This window comes from Urtica dioica, chromosome 6 (assembly GCF_054948205.1).
Source record: "Urtica dioica subsp. dioica isolate 48M chromosome 6, U.dioica_male_clone48M_v1_H2, whole genome shotgun sequence".
Lineage (NCBI taxonomy): Eukaryota > Viridiplantae > Streptophyta > Magnoliopsida > Rosales > Urticaceae > Urtica > Urtica dioica.
Window position 1 is genome coordinate 35,056,164 of NC_142761.1, and position 14,799 is coordinate 35,070,962.

Below are 14,799 nucleotides of genomic sequence, written 5' to 3' on the forward strand. Positions count from 1 at the left end.
AAAAAGCCAGCCCTTGATAAGTGTTTGTCTCGGGTATTTATAGTGAGCTGGTGAGAGTTATGGCAGAAGTACGACAGGAGTAAAGGGGTACGGGTGAGGCCCACTTTTACGAAATGGAAATAGAGGTTCAGGCGAGGCCTCTTTTACGAGATGGGATTGGGCGAGGCCTCTTTTACGAGATGGGATCGGGGGGTCGGGCGAGGCCTCTTTTACGAAATGGAAATGGAGGTTCGGGCGAGTCCTCTTTTACGAAATGGAAATAGAGGTTCGGGCGAGTCCTCTTTTACGAAATGGAAATAGAGGTTCGGGCGAGCGCTCTTTTACGAAATGGAATTAGAGGTTCGGACGAGTCCTCTTTTACAAAATGGAAATAGAGGTTCGGGCGAGTCCTCTTTTACGAAATGAGAAATGGGGGTCCGGCGAGGCCCCCTTTGCGAAATGGGAAATGGGGTCGGGCGAGGCCCCCTTTGCGAAATGGGAAATGGAGTCGGGCGAGGCCCCCTTTGCGAAATGATGATGGGGGGTCGATCCAGCCTGGATACTTCGGGGTCGGTCCGGCCTAGGTGTTTCGAGATCGCTCCGGCCTGGGTACTTCGAGATCGATTCAGCGTGAACGCTTCGGGGGCGATCCGGCTTGGATGTTTCGAGATTGCTCCGGCTTGGGTACTTCGAGACCGATCTAGCCCGGATGCTTCGAGATCGATCCGGCCTGGGTACTTCGAGATTGACCAAGCCTGGGTACTTCGACATCGATCCAGCCTGGTAGCTTCGGGATCAACCCAGCCTGGTAGATTCGGTATCGACCCAGCCTGGTAGATTCGGGATCGACCCAGCCTGGGTACTTCGAGATTGGTCCAACCTGGATACTTTGGGATCGACCCAGCTTGGATACTTCGAGATTGGTCCAACCTGGATACTTCATGATCGACTCAACTTGGGTATTTCGAGATCGACCCAGCCTGGGTACTTCGAGATTGGCCCAGCCTGGGTACTTCGACATCGATCCCGCTGTTGGAATCGATCTAGGGTTTGAGAAAATAATTAACGCTTCGGTAAGCGGCGGAATTTTAAAAATTTTCTTTTACAAGTAAAACAGTTTTTACTAACCTAGACAAGTGCAAGTACATGTAATTAAAAACCAATATGAGCTAGAAGTTTACTAACCTTTCTTGAAGCTTGAACTTTGAAGAAGCTTTTGGAAAGTTTGCAACGCTCGTCTCCCCTCGCAGCACGTCTCTCTTTCTTTCCTCGGCACCTCGAGCAACCACGAAAGTTTCTATCACTAAATCACTCGAAAAGAAGGAATCAGTGAGTGGGCACTTTTAAACACTACGACTTAAGAACGAGTCTCGAAGTCGCAGAGCTAAACACTAGGTCGAGTGAGGACCTAGGTGCCAAGACAAGAAAAAATCGAAAATAAACTAGAGAGAGAGAGAGGATTTTCGGCCAAGTTCTAGAGAGAGAGTCTCTCAATCTCTTAAACTTAGGATGAATGAAATGTGAGGAATGAGGCTCCTATTTATAGGAGGAGGATTACCTTCAAAAGGTAGTTTCCTCTTTTCCTATTGCCTTGCACGTCCAACATGCCTCATGAAGGTTTAGGATTTGTTTCCTCATTTGATTTCCTCTTAGTTGGCCGAAAATGCACTTTCCTTCTTAAGGAAATTTGTTTCCTCTTTTTTTTTTGGCAAGTATCTTCATACATCAATGCACAAAATAAACTCTCTTTCCCACTATGGCATGAACGAAATTCAACCTTATTTTCCTTGGGTTGGACGAAATTTGAGCTTCTAGAAGGAGCTTCTAGATGTTTCTTCATTTGTTCATGACAACATAAGAAAAGCCCATTAAGAATTTTCAAGTAAAATTCTATGAAATGAAATTAATCCTCAAGGCCCAATTACACTAATATGGCTGAGTAATATTTATTTCATTTGTCATCATATGACAATGTCAAAAAAATTTATTGACATTCTTTTCGTCCTATGTCCAAAAAGACAAAAATACCCTTTTGACAATTTTTGTAAAACTGTCTCGTTCTTGTTTTGACTTAGCTTCCAGTTTAACTATTCCTATCGATGTGATTCGTGACAGTGACCTCATGGACCCAAATGAACAAAGCTTGAGCTAAACACTTGGACTCAAAAGTTCACAAACCTTTTCCAAGTTTAGCTTAATGCCAACTGACTCCACTAAAGAGCTGACACTGAAAATCTCTCGGTTCAAATGAATTTGTTTTCTACTCAAGAATTCGACCTAATTATGATGAGCGGATCCACTGAATATTATCTATGTTTACCCTTCATGAATGTCATCAGCTAGTCGGGATTTACTAAATTACCATTTTACCCTTCTAGCTGTTATTTCCTCAACTCCTTTGTCGCTTGTGAATAAGTTAGAAACAATGTATTGACGAGGAGCTAACAAGTCACATTGTTTCATCCAAAAGAGTCAGGACTCAATTTGGACACTGGCCAGTTCATTTATTCACACTCCAAGGAACAAAGCATGAGGTGACATACATTGCATTTCAGCAATCTTGTACATGAATTCCATATCTATGAGAACTTCACAAAGTTACTCATGACAGACTCACAACTTAGTACTTCACCAATAGGCCTTGTTCGGAATCACATAGTGAGTCCGAACTTTGACTTTCTCAAATGAGAATACTAAGGTGTGAAATGGCATGTCTCATTTCAGGATTAAGGTAAGCATGATGCAATTCATACATAGTGACTTCGAGACATAAGAGGTTAAATGGTTTGTTCTTATATTGTCTCTAGAAGTGCACTGGTCAATTCAGTACCTTCGGAAGATACCTAGAAGAACTATAGAGTCCCCAACTCTCAATGCCTCATAACCAGACATCATAGATTCTTCTAACAATCATACTGAGGTCAATAGTCCTTTGACCCTAAGATTGCGAATATATCGTTTTAAGCAAACTACGAAGAGTTTGTTCATGCAAATCTACATTTGTCTCTTCGTAAGTTGTTAAGTTTGTTTATGGACTAAAAGACTAAGGTTTTATCATAAAGCTTCAAACAAAGAAAGAATGAATGAACGTTTCAACTTTATTAATAATGAATAAGCAATTACAAGCAAGAGTCTTCGTAAGACTATATGACATCAAATGTACATAAATAGATACTACTACTCTTCTTGTGGGCACCATTGACAACACCCGCCTGGTAGCTTCGGGATCGACCCAGCTTGGGTACTTCGAGATCGACCCAACCTGAATGCTTCGGGCGAGCCCCACTTGTCGAGACGAGAGCGGGTTGCTTCGAGCGAGCCCCTAGTCGAGACGGGAGCGGGTTGCTTCGAGCGAGCCGTTTGTCGAGGTGGAAACGGGTTGCTTCGAGCGAGCCGCTTGTCGAGGCGGAAGCGGGGTGCTTCGAGCGAGCCGCTTGTCGAGACGAGAGCGGGGTGCTTTGAGCGAGCCGTTTGTCGAGGCGGAAGCGGGTTGCTTCGAGCGAGCCGTTTGTCGAGGCGGAAGCGGGTTGCTTCGAGCAAGCCGCTTGTCGAGACGGGAGCGGGGTGGTTCGAGCGAGCCGCTTGTCGGGATGGAAGCGGATTGCTTCAAGCGAGCCCCGCTTGTTGAGATAAGAGCAGGTTGCTTCATGCCCTTCTGTCAAGTCTTCGAGTTTTTCGCTTTGTTTCTTGGACTGGGCTCACTGTGCTTCTTTGTTTTTGGGTTGGGCTTTCATGTTTTTTTGGACATGGAAAAATCTCGCATAACAGTATTTATTAATTTTGTGGCAAAAACAATTGTATTTAAGTATAACAATGTGTAATAAACAGTATGTAGATGTACGAGTATTGAAATGACATAGCTAATCAAAGTAAAATATTAAGTAGAACAGTTAAAATAAATTTACAATTAATAGCATTTTTCTATAAGGCGGCAGAACTTCCTTTATATAGAAAATTGATATTAATTACAAATAAAATATAGTTCACATCACTTTACTATAAGGAGGCAGAGCCTTCCATATATAGTATTATGATGTTATTCATTAACGAAGTTAAAATATTGTAAATCACATCATATTACCATAAGGTGGCAGAGCCTCCTGTGTATATTAATCCGGTGTTATACAATAAATAGTAGTTATACGAGTTTTAGTGTTTAGATTATTATACATCTGAGTTGATCTTGACGAGAGTGATCGTACTGATAACGTGTTATGAAAATCAAAGGAATAACTTAAATCGAAAGCTCTTTAAACACTTATAAGGTATGAATTTTAGAAGAGAGATTAGAGAAGTATGAAGAGTAAATTGTAGAGAAGAGATGAAACAGTGAATTGTAGAAATTGGGATGTATTTTCCCTTCATCGTACTCATGTATTTATAATAAAAATTTGTGTACATTAATCAATAAGTTAGATGTAGGGTAATTAATTATTTACCCCGTATTTTTGACTCTTGAGCATACCACTTATTTACAACAAATATTAAATAAAAAAACCTAGTTTTTAATGTACAGCAACTACAGTTAGATTTTACTGATATCTTACAAATGAGCAAAAGTTTGATCAATAAATGTATGTATATTTCGCTGTTCATCTAATCACACCTTATAAATTAACTGAAGCGAGACATGCACAGCTTGGTGAACTCCAACAACAGGCTCTGATTTTTTCTTAAAGCCAAATATCATTACGTTATTATTACAACTATCAACCCTTTTCTCTTTACATCATCAATACAACAAACAAACTTCTTAAGAACAAAAAAAAAAAATAGAAAAAAAAAGACAATGGCAAACACACTTCCTTATGGTATATCTCACAAACCAACAATTTAAAAAAAAAAAAAAAAAAAAAAAAAAAACACCTCACTTCAACCCCCCAGCCTAGGATTAGAGGAAGATGAGTAAAGAAGTGAAGACGCAGAGAAGCTTGAGTTGTTACTCTTTGGGAACACAAGACTCTTTTGCATACCCGAAGCTGAACTCGTTGCAGCAACAACTCCGTCATTATTATTCTTATTACTACACTTACTATTACCATAATGAATTGGAGAGCCTTTGAGAAGGACATCAACTTTGGCGTACTCTTCTCTCTGGTCATGCTTGATCTCCTTGAGCATGGCTGCCACGTCCTTCATGTTGGGCCTCTCGTCGGGGCACGAGTTGACGCAGAGCAAGGCTATCCCGAGAGCTTGCATAATCTCCTCCGTCTCGGACTCGGGCCTCGACACCAAGCTCGGGTCCAAAACCTCGATCCCGCCCCTCTTTTGCCTCACCCAGTCAACCACGTGTAGCCCCTCCGGTATTGTCGGGTCGATCGGTTGCTTCCCCGTCAGAACCTCCATAACCACCACTCCGTAGCTGTACACGTCGCTCTTCTCCGTTATCTTCATCATGTACCCATACTCTGTATAACAAAAAAAATAAATGTCCAATAAGCGAATTATTATTGACTGGACTAAATTCTACGAGGCCCTGACATTATTGACCGAAAGATTACCCTGTGACTATAGATGTAGGTACACTTTTCGCCAGTTTCCTTTTTTATATACTATTTTTTACCCTAAAAACTTACATATAGCATATTAATCATTCCTAATTTAGGTTTCTGGCTCTGTCCCTGTCCGTGACCCTAATTGTTGGGTCATAACTTAAGTGATTCATTTTTAACAACCAATAATTGTGATGTGCGGTTCGGATTCGATTAAATTTCACGAGGCCTTGACATTATCGACCGAGAGACTACCCTATAGATGTAGCTACACTTTTCACCAATTTTTTTTTCTTTTACTATTTTTTTTACCCTAAAAACATACATATAGCCTTCTAGAAAAATTTTCTTTTTGCATATTAGTCCATCCTAATTTAGATTTTTGGCTGTGTTCTTGCCTGTGACTAGGGGCGGAGCTACTTTGGGCCCAGTACGAGCCCTAAACTTTTAGAAATTACAACTTTTACCTTAAAAATATTAGAAATGTCTATATTTTTTTGTCCAAACTTATATGATATTTTCAAATTTGCCTCCCCTGCCTGTGACCTTAATTGTTTGGTCATAAGTGATACAGTTTTAACATTTAATAAAGCATAAAATAAAGACTGGCCTGGGGCGATGTAGCCGTAGGAGCCGGCGACGGTGTTGGAGGAGCGGGCGAAATCGGAGTCGTCGACGAGCTTGGCGAGGCCAAAGTCAGCGATGTATGGCTCGAAGTCGAGGCCGATGAGGATGTTGTTGGCCTTGATGTCGCGGTGGACGATGGGCGGGGCACAGTCGTGGTGGAGATAGGCGATCCCTTGGGCGGCCCCGAGAAGGATCCGGTACCGGAGCTCCCACTCGAGCCCGTTCCCGGCGGCCCTCTCGTGGAGGAGGCTCCCGAGGCTGCCGTTGGGCATGTAGTCGTACATCAGAAGCCTCGTGCTGCGGTTCCAACAGCAGCCGAGGAACCGCACGATGTTCTTGTGCCTGATCGACCCGAGCGTCTTCACCTCCGCCGAGAACGAGTCCCTCACCGACGACGGCTTCTCGTCCTCGTCCCCGCCGTTGACCTTGTTGACCGGCCAGAGCTTCTTGACGGCGATGACGTGGCCGTTCCCCATCTCCGCCCGGTACACCACCCCGGAGCAGCCTTTCCCGATCACGTTCGAGTCCACGAGGCAGCGGAGGATCTGATCCACCGAGAAGTTGAGCTTCTGGAACGGCGTGAACTGCCACGGCCACGAGTCCTCTCCGAGCTCCGAGTCGTCCCCGGGGATCGTACCCCTCCGAGCTCTGACCACCGCGATCACACCCATCGCCACCATCGCCACCGTCAGCGTGATCAGAAGCGCGATCGCGAGCTTCAGCCTCCTCGACCGCTTGGCCTCGTCCGCGGGCCCCGCGAGTGCGTCGTCGCTCGAGGAGAGCTTCGGGTTTCCCTCGAGCTCTGTCGGCGACAGCTGGCGGAAGAGCTTGCTGTCTGGGAGAACACCCGTGAAGTCGTTGTGGGAGACGTTGAGGGACACGAGGTTTCCGAGGCCCGTTAAAGGACCCAAATCGCCCTCGAGCCCGTTGTGGGATAGGTCGAGGATCGAGAGCTTCCCGAGCTCGGATATCTGAGGCGGGATCGGGCCCGAGAGCGCGTTGCAGCTGAGGTTGAGCGCGATCTCCAGAGCCTCGATCCGGCCCAGCTCGGCCGGGATCGGACCGGTCAGCTCGTTCGCGCTGAGGTCGAGCAATTGGAGGCCCGAGCACATCCCGAGAGAGGGAGGGATCGGTCCGGCGAACGAGTTCTTCCTCAGGACGAGCTTGTTGAGCGAGACGAGCCGCCCAAAGCTCGCCGGGATTGGACCCGAGAATCGGTTGTTCGAAACGTCCAGGACCTGAAGCGCTGAGAGAGACGACAGCGAGCTCGGCAAAGGCCCTTCGAGAGTATTGTTTCCGAAATCGATCATCTGTAGTTCGAGGCATCCTCCGATCTCTTCGGGGACTTTTCCGGAGAGCCGATTCGCTGACAAGTCGAGGAAGTTCAAGCTCGATAGACCGCCGATGGTGGAAGGGATTCCGCCAGAGATTCTGTTGTTCCCGAGCCGGAGCCTCACGAGGGAGCTTGAGTTTCCGATCTCCGGCGGAATGGAGCCGGAGATATCGTTGTCGAGTAAGAGGAGCTTGGTGAGATTCCGGAGCCGGAAAATTCCCGGCGGGATTACTCCGGTGAGGTAATTATGAGACAAATCTATGGCTTGTAGGTTTGAGCAATCAGCCAAGCTGAGAGGAACACTTCCTTCAAGCTGGTTCTGCCAAGCGAAGAACACAACAAGCTTCCCAAGCTTTCCGATCTCAGGCGGTACGAGACCTGAAATCTGATTCGTGTCGAGCTGTAACTGCTCTAAGCTCGTCGCGTTCGAGAGATTCGAAGGAATCGAACCAGAGACATTGTTGTTACTGATCATGAACTCAACTAGCCCCGAGAGAGACCCTAAGGACAACGGAATAGTACCTGAAATCGAGTTAAGAGAAAGGTCAATGTTGATCAAGCTCGAACAATTTCCGAGCTCTTCTGGGATCGAGCCTGAGAGACTATTCTGCCACATGAACAAATCTTCCAGCTTCTGAAGCTTTCCAAGCTCTCTCGGAATTGAGCCAGAGAGACTGTTTTCATAGAGGAAAATGTGAGCGAGCTCTGAGCAGTTTCCCAGCTCCGGCGGGATTTCGCCGGAGATCATGGTGGTGTAGATTGACAGCGTTTCAAGCTTCCCGAGCCTTCCGAGAGAAGCCGGCAAAGAACCAGAGATCGCCGTGTCGGCTAATCCGAGAACAGTGAGATTAGAGCAATCTCCGATCTCCTCCGGGATTTTTCCGGCCATGTCTTTATTCCCTCCGGCTCTGATCACCTCAAGCCCTGGAATCTTCCCGAGCTCAGAAGGTAAATCTCCGCCGAGCCGATTATCGAAAACCACGAGGTTCCTGAGCTCGAAGCACATGGCAATCTCCGGCGGGATTTTCCCGGTGAGCTGGTTCGAGTCCAAGACCAAGTCCTGAAGCCTCTTGAGCTCTCCGACGGACTTCGGAATCGAACCGACGAGGCTGTTCGAGCTTAAGTCGAGAACGACGAGGGCTCTGCAATCACCGATGTCGTTCGGGATCGTTCCGGTGAGGTTGGCGTGAGAAACGACGAGTCGTTGGAGAGAGGCGAGGAGAGAGAGGTTTGAGGGTAACGGAATGTGCAAAGGAATGGACTGAATGTTTATCTCTGTGATTAGGGATTTCGGAGAGCATGTTATGAACGGCCATTCGCATGGGCTTGTTGGGTCTTTTATTTTCAGGTCCGTAAAAGAAGGAGAGGCGTGAAGCCATGTGAAGAGAAGAGAAGCTTCTTCTTCTTCTTGGCTCGAGGAAGAGAAGTGAAAGAAGAGCAAGAAGAAGAACAAGAAGAAGATAGATTGTCTCGAGTTTGGCATCGAAGACATTTGCCTCAATTTCCCAAATACCTTAAATCTCTCTTTCTATTTCTTTTCTCCTTCTTGGGTTTATTGAATCATTGGGTTTGAAGCCAAAACTCTCTCTCTCTCTCTCTCTCTCTCTCTCTCTCTCTCTCTGTGTTTTGCTTGCTTTGAACTCAAACCAAACCTTCTTGGTTCCTATAGTTCCTACTGAGAGGAAAATGAAGCAGGCACGTCACTCACAGAAACCGAGTCTTTTGTTTATGGATTTGGTGGTTTTTTTTTTTTATATATTTTTTGTGCTTATTCGTAGTACTGTAGTAGTAGTAGTAGTGCACAAGCTTAAGTAATTGACAGTATTTACTTTTTATAGGTTTATTATTATTTTAATTTTGAAGACAACAAACCATGCATAGAGATCAGCGAGAAAGAGGAAAAAAAAAAAAATAGAACTGCACCACCACCACCACCCCCATGCTCTTCTCGGTTTGAAATATAATATTTCGAGGGTTTTGCGAAGTGGGTTCAAGAGCTTGGAAATAATTAATTCAACACCTGTCACTGTATTCTGTACGGATATTATATATATGTATATCGATTGTTTTTCTTTGTTTTGTTGGCTAATTTCATTTCAAACACACTACTCAAATTCAGTAATGGGAATGGGATATGCATTATTAGCATATTGTTTAGTTGAGTTATAGTTTTTTTTTGTTCGTCTAATTATTATAAGCAAAACTACATTACGGAGTTTTCTTTGTAATTAAAATTAAATATAGCACTTAGCTCCAACACCAAGAGTAACTGTTGTTTATTAAGGCGTTATATGATTAATGATCTTTTTTTTTTTTTTTTTTTAATATAAGTCTTGTGTCATTCAGATTATAGTCATGGGAAGACATTTTGTAATTTTTCTCTTTATTATCAATAGCTATCCTTAGAATTGGTTTATTTTAATCTTTTACTTTGATTCAACAACTTAGGTTAATGTTCATTTTCACTCTAGGGATTCATTAATATCTCCTGACACATCTCTCTAGTTCTTCATTGTTTTGCTCAATAGTATACTTTTCTTTTTCTTTTATTTTATTTTTTTGCTTTACCAGCTTGAAAATAATTATGTTGTTTATCAAAATAAATAAATATGTTTTGTTTATAGCTAAAAGGAATACTTATAGATGAGGCTAGTCAATACGTCTGTGTGGCCTTCATATATACATGTAAGACACGTCTCTTACAGTTACAGGACACTCTCTTAAATAATAAATAAGACAAACCAACATTTAACTTCATTAACACTAACAATGGTTTTTGTCATTGCAAATCTTATCATTAACACTATAAAGTGTTGTAGATGCATATGAAAAACATATGAGGATGTTATCATTCAAATTTTGTTTATGAATAATTAAAAATGGTCCATTAGGTAATTAACTATATTTATAGTTTGATATTGTTAAATAGTCAACGTTTCATTAATTATAGATAAATAACAACTTTCATATATTTACAATGGTAAATCTTGGTAAATAATAATTTCTATTAATTAGACAATGTCATCTTTATGCATGTTTACTTAAGATTTACGAAACGTTGGTTATATAGCAATTTTTAACGTTTTAATTGACTATTATTACTTAATTTATTGTAAAAAAAAGGTAATTGTTTGTTTGGAGAAAAAAAAGGTTATTGTTTGTGCAAGTTGTAACTCTTAATCCCAAATAAATGGTGGGAGATTTGTATTAAGCAAGCAATCATAGCCTCTCAATCCTTGCAGCGTTTTGCATGTGAAAGATTATTGAAAGGGGAGAGATGTTACAAGATTTCTTGTTCAACAGTTGATCGAGATATTTGAGATTTTTAAATTGGCCTGAATAGATGTGATTGTGTGGCATAAAATTATATTAGACAAGAATAGATGTGATCATGTCCATGTCCATGTCCATAACATTATATTATACGTTGACGACTTTGTCAAATTATTATGCTAAGTGGAACCAATTTGTATACAAAATGTTGTCATATTATTAGGGCGAGGATAATCTTTAATACTGAGTCATGAATTGTGCCAAATTTAGTTAAATTATTATTATCATCACAAATATGTGCAAGTACGCACATCTTTGGCTTTGGTGTGATGGTTAATTCGACTGAAACTTATACATATGACCTTAAGTATAATCATCTCCATTTTTCTTCTTTGTCCCCGCAAATGTTTGAAGTTCTTGTCCTTTTGTTCCTGTACTTTGATATCTTTTTTCTTTCAATTTTTATTTTATTTTTTATTTTTTATTTTTATTTTTATTTTTTTTAGTTCTCGAGGGTACTTTGATCTCAAGAAGTCGTCTACACAGCTCAAAACTCCTTTATATATATATATATATATATATATATATATATAAAAATATATATATATATATATATATATATATATATTACTATTACAGGCAGAAAAATCACTCGTAAACAACAAATGATCACTCACTAAACTTAAAGAAATAGAGTAGATGATCTTTCGGTTCTGAAGACCAGCCTTTCGCTCGCTACATATACAGAAAGAAACTGTATTACTTATATTCAACCAATATAAGTCATGTAAATTTCCAACTCATGTTAGCATGAGTTCAATATATATAGTGTTGGGGCCAAATCATGTTTCGCCTTTTCTGACGATGTCTATAGTGCATGTTACACATAAAAACACTAGTAATGGTGTTCTTTTTTAGAAAGTTGTCAATTAAATGATTTCTTTCAGTGCAAAGCATACCTCCTGTAATAGATAATGACGTGCGACATGAGGAAATTATTGCGACCTTTTAAGCAAAATAATGCCGATTTTTCAAAGTACAAGTCATTTTTTTCATGAGTTGGCGTTTTTTTACCCTCCTTCACCTTAAGGTTAAAGTTAACTCGAGAATTCGACTAACAACATGAAAAAGGCATAGAAATTTATTATTTTAAAAGAAAATACAATCAATGTTGTTACAAAGAATTTGATAAAAGTCATTTGTTTCCTCCTTCACCCTAGCTGCTAAGGTTAAAGTTGACACGACAATTCGACTGATAAAAACTAGGGATGAAACTGGATCGGTTCGATTCGGTTTCTTACATTTTTTATATCCAAATTCGAATATTCGGTTTTTAAAAATGCGGTCTAATATCCGGTCCAGTTTAGTCTGAAACCGAAATTCGGTTATCCGGTTTCTTAAATCCAATATCCGATCAAATATCCGTTTTTCAAAATTCGGTTATCCGATTCTTTAAATTTCGGATCCAGTTTTATATCCGGTTTAAACAAACCGGCTATCCAGTTTTTAAAATAAATATCTAGTTCTAAAATTATTACAATGATTTAAATACGAGTACAAAACGAGTCATAAAAAGCTCTAAAATAATAATTTATAATCTAAAAAATAAAAAAATAAAAAAAGTTAGGTAAAAAATGTTGTGAATTTTTTTTTTTCAAAATTATGGTCTAGGTGGTTGTGAAAGACCTATGTTTAATTATTTTTAATTTAATTTTTTAAATAAAAAAAATTCGGTTATATAACCGATATCCAAATTTGTCTAAAATCAAATCGGATATCCGATCCAGTTTTTGAAACCAGATCGGTTATCCGAATCCGAATTTCGGTTATCTGACGTGGCTCCAGATTTCGGTTTCGGTTCGGTTTGGATATCGGTTTTATCCGATTTTCGGTTCGGTTTTGTACAGCCCTAATAAAAACCACGAAAAATGCATAAAAGTTTATAATTTTAAAAGTAAATGCAATTAATGTCGATGTTACAAAGAATTTGATAAAATACGGCTGAAACTCATGAAATCATATTTTTGTTAAAATTTTTCAAAAATTAGATAAGATTGCAATTTAGTCCAAACTACCGAATACATCCTTTTATCTCCTTTCTTCTCTCACTTACTCATCTCACATGTCTCAATTCTCTAAGGGTCCGTTTAGTACCCAAAAAATGTTAAAAAAAAAGAGTAAAAATTTGAAGAAAAAATAATTAATAAGGAGTATGCATAAAAAAAAAAATCAAATTCTTTGTTATGTTTGTAGGTATGAAAATCAAATTTCTCTCTTATTTTTCTCAATTTCAACAAAAATAATAGTATAGAATATTTAATATCATTTTTGCTTAAACCTGTAAATGATACACTATATTTTTTATTATATAGAAATTATATGTATATGCACATTATTTGATTAATTTATTATTTTAATTACCTTAATTTACTCTTTCTGTATTCTCGTTTATTTCAATATTATCATAAGCTTGTATATCAAATCTAGTTGAATTGCTTGCTAAACAAGTGCGCGAGAAACCAAAATAAAACCAACTACTCGAAGCCAAAGTCGATCTGCTCCTCATCAATCTCAGGCGGGGGAACATCCGACCCCTCGTTGGCATCTTCGTCAAGGGGAAAGTTTGTCGATTAAACGGCCTCGACGGGGATATGGTCGTGAAGGCTGCTTGTCTGTGGCACGTCGTCCAATAGAGGAAACATGGCGTCAAAGAAGGAGAAGGTAGTGCTGTAAGACACGTTCTCCTTTGCGGTCGCATCAAGACCTCGAACCGCGGCCGCGTAACGAGCCTCCTCCAGAGCGACGTCCTAATCATCCTCTAAGTCCGCCTTGGCCCGCACGGCGTCGTCCCTCTCCTCGATGACGGCCTGCATCTCCACCAACAACGATTCACACTCTCTCTCTGCTTGGACACGAGAAATTTTGCTCATCGACAGTCAAGCATGGACGATCTTCATATCCTCGTCCCGACCTGAGAGCACCGCCTGGAGTTTCTTCGCCTGCCCCAAGAAAGTGTCGGCCGATTGCTCCGCCTTCTCTCGAGATGCTTGCTCGACCATTCGCAACGCTCTCTCGGCAACCAGCTCCGCGCTCAAATGAGCTACCTCCTCGCGGGCCTGCTTCGACTCCTCCTCAAGTGCTTGGAACTCCTGGGCGAGTCGAACCCCCGCTAGCGCAGCAGCGTGCTCGACCGCGACATTCTCCATGTCGGTCTTTATGTTTCGCATCCGCTGCAGCAAGTCTCGGAGAATGCGGTCGCCCCGCTCCTGGCGTGCGAGCATCTGTGACAATAAACGACACAAGTACGACTACAATGAGCACAATAGTGACAAACAATATCGATCGAAAAGCAAGTCTTATCTTGCGGGGGTCACTAATCCCGTTCTGAAAGTACTCCACGTCGATCTTCGTCAAGAGACTTTGAAGTCCTTGAGGGAGGAGTCCGAAATCCCTCGGGAGCAATATCCCCCCGGATATCGACACCTGAGCAGTCAGCGTCGCCACGGATCGCCGATTCCCCGACCGGGAAGGCCAAGGCTCGGCCCTCCTCCCGGGCAGTCAAAGTATGCACCTCGGTTGTCGAAGGACAGGGATGAAGGAGCTCACTTGAACCCTCGGCATGTGAGGCATCCTCCGGGCCAACCGGGCTGTCCACCTCGCGCTCCTCCATGCCGGCCGAGTGGTCACCCCTGCGCGCGCCCGGTCTGGCCGGACGATAATTATGTTTCTCAATGAAACATTCACTAGTACAAAACATGTCATCAGGTGCGACTTTTTTCGCACCTGAAAGTGCAAAGACAAAGTCGCACCCGAAAGTCCGCACCTGATGACTTTAGGTGCGAAAAGTCGCACCTGAAAGTCTTGATTATCAGGTGCGACACATTTAGGTGCGACTTTTCGCACCTAAAGTCGCACCCAAATTGTCTCCAAAACGCTCTATAAAAGCAGGGAAAAAGGCATCAGATGCGACTAGTCGCATCTGATACTTTAGTGCCAAAAGCATCAGATGCGACTAGTCGCATCTGATGCTCTTTATCTTTATTTTTAAAAAAAATTCATAATAAATATTCTGGAACGACATGATGTACATTGTAA

General features: G+C 41.8%; 1 protein-coding gene across 1 annotated transcript; it reads right to left on the bottom strand.

Moving 5' to 3' along the window:
- Positions 1–4,622: 4,622 nt before the first annotated feature.
- LOC149393789 (Leucine-rich repeat receptor-like protein kinase family protein) lies at positions 4,623–9,166 on the bottom strand. The gene is made up of 2 exons (XM_089617846.1): positions 6,082–9,166; positions 4,623–5,387 (listed from the first exon to the last, which is right to left on the bottom strand). The coding sequence occupies exons 1-2, from the start codon at positions 8,921–8,923 to the stop codon at positions 4,852–4,854; spliced, it is 3,378 nt and encodes a 1,125-aa protein (XP_089473972.1). The 5' UTR covers positions 8,924–9,166; the 3' UTR covers positions 4,623–4,851.
- Between the last annotated feature and the right edge of the window lie 5,633 nt (positions 9,167–14,799).

Coding starts and splice junctions, on each gene's coding strand:
- LOC149393789 (XM_089617846.1), bottom strand. CDS start 8,923: ATGTCTTCGATGCCAAACTCGAGACAATCTATCTTCTTCTTGTTCTTC. Junction 5,388..6,081: donor CTACGGCTACATCGCCCCAG/GCCAGTCTTTAT, acceptor TTTGTTATACAG/AGTATGGGTACATGATGAAG.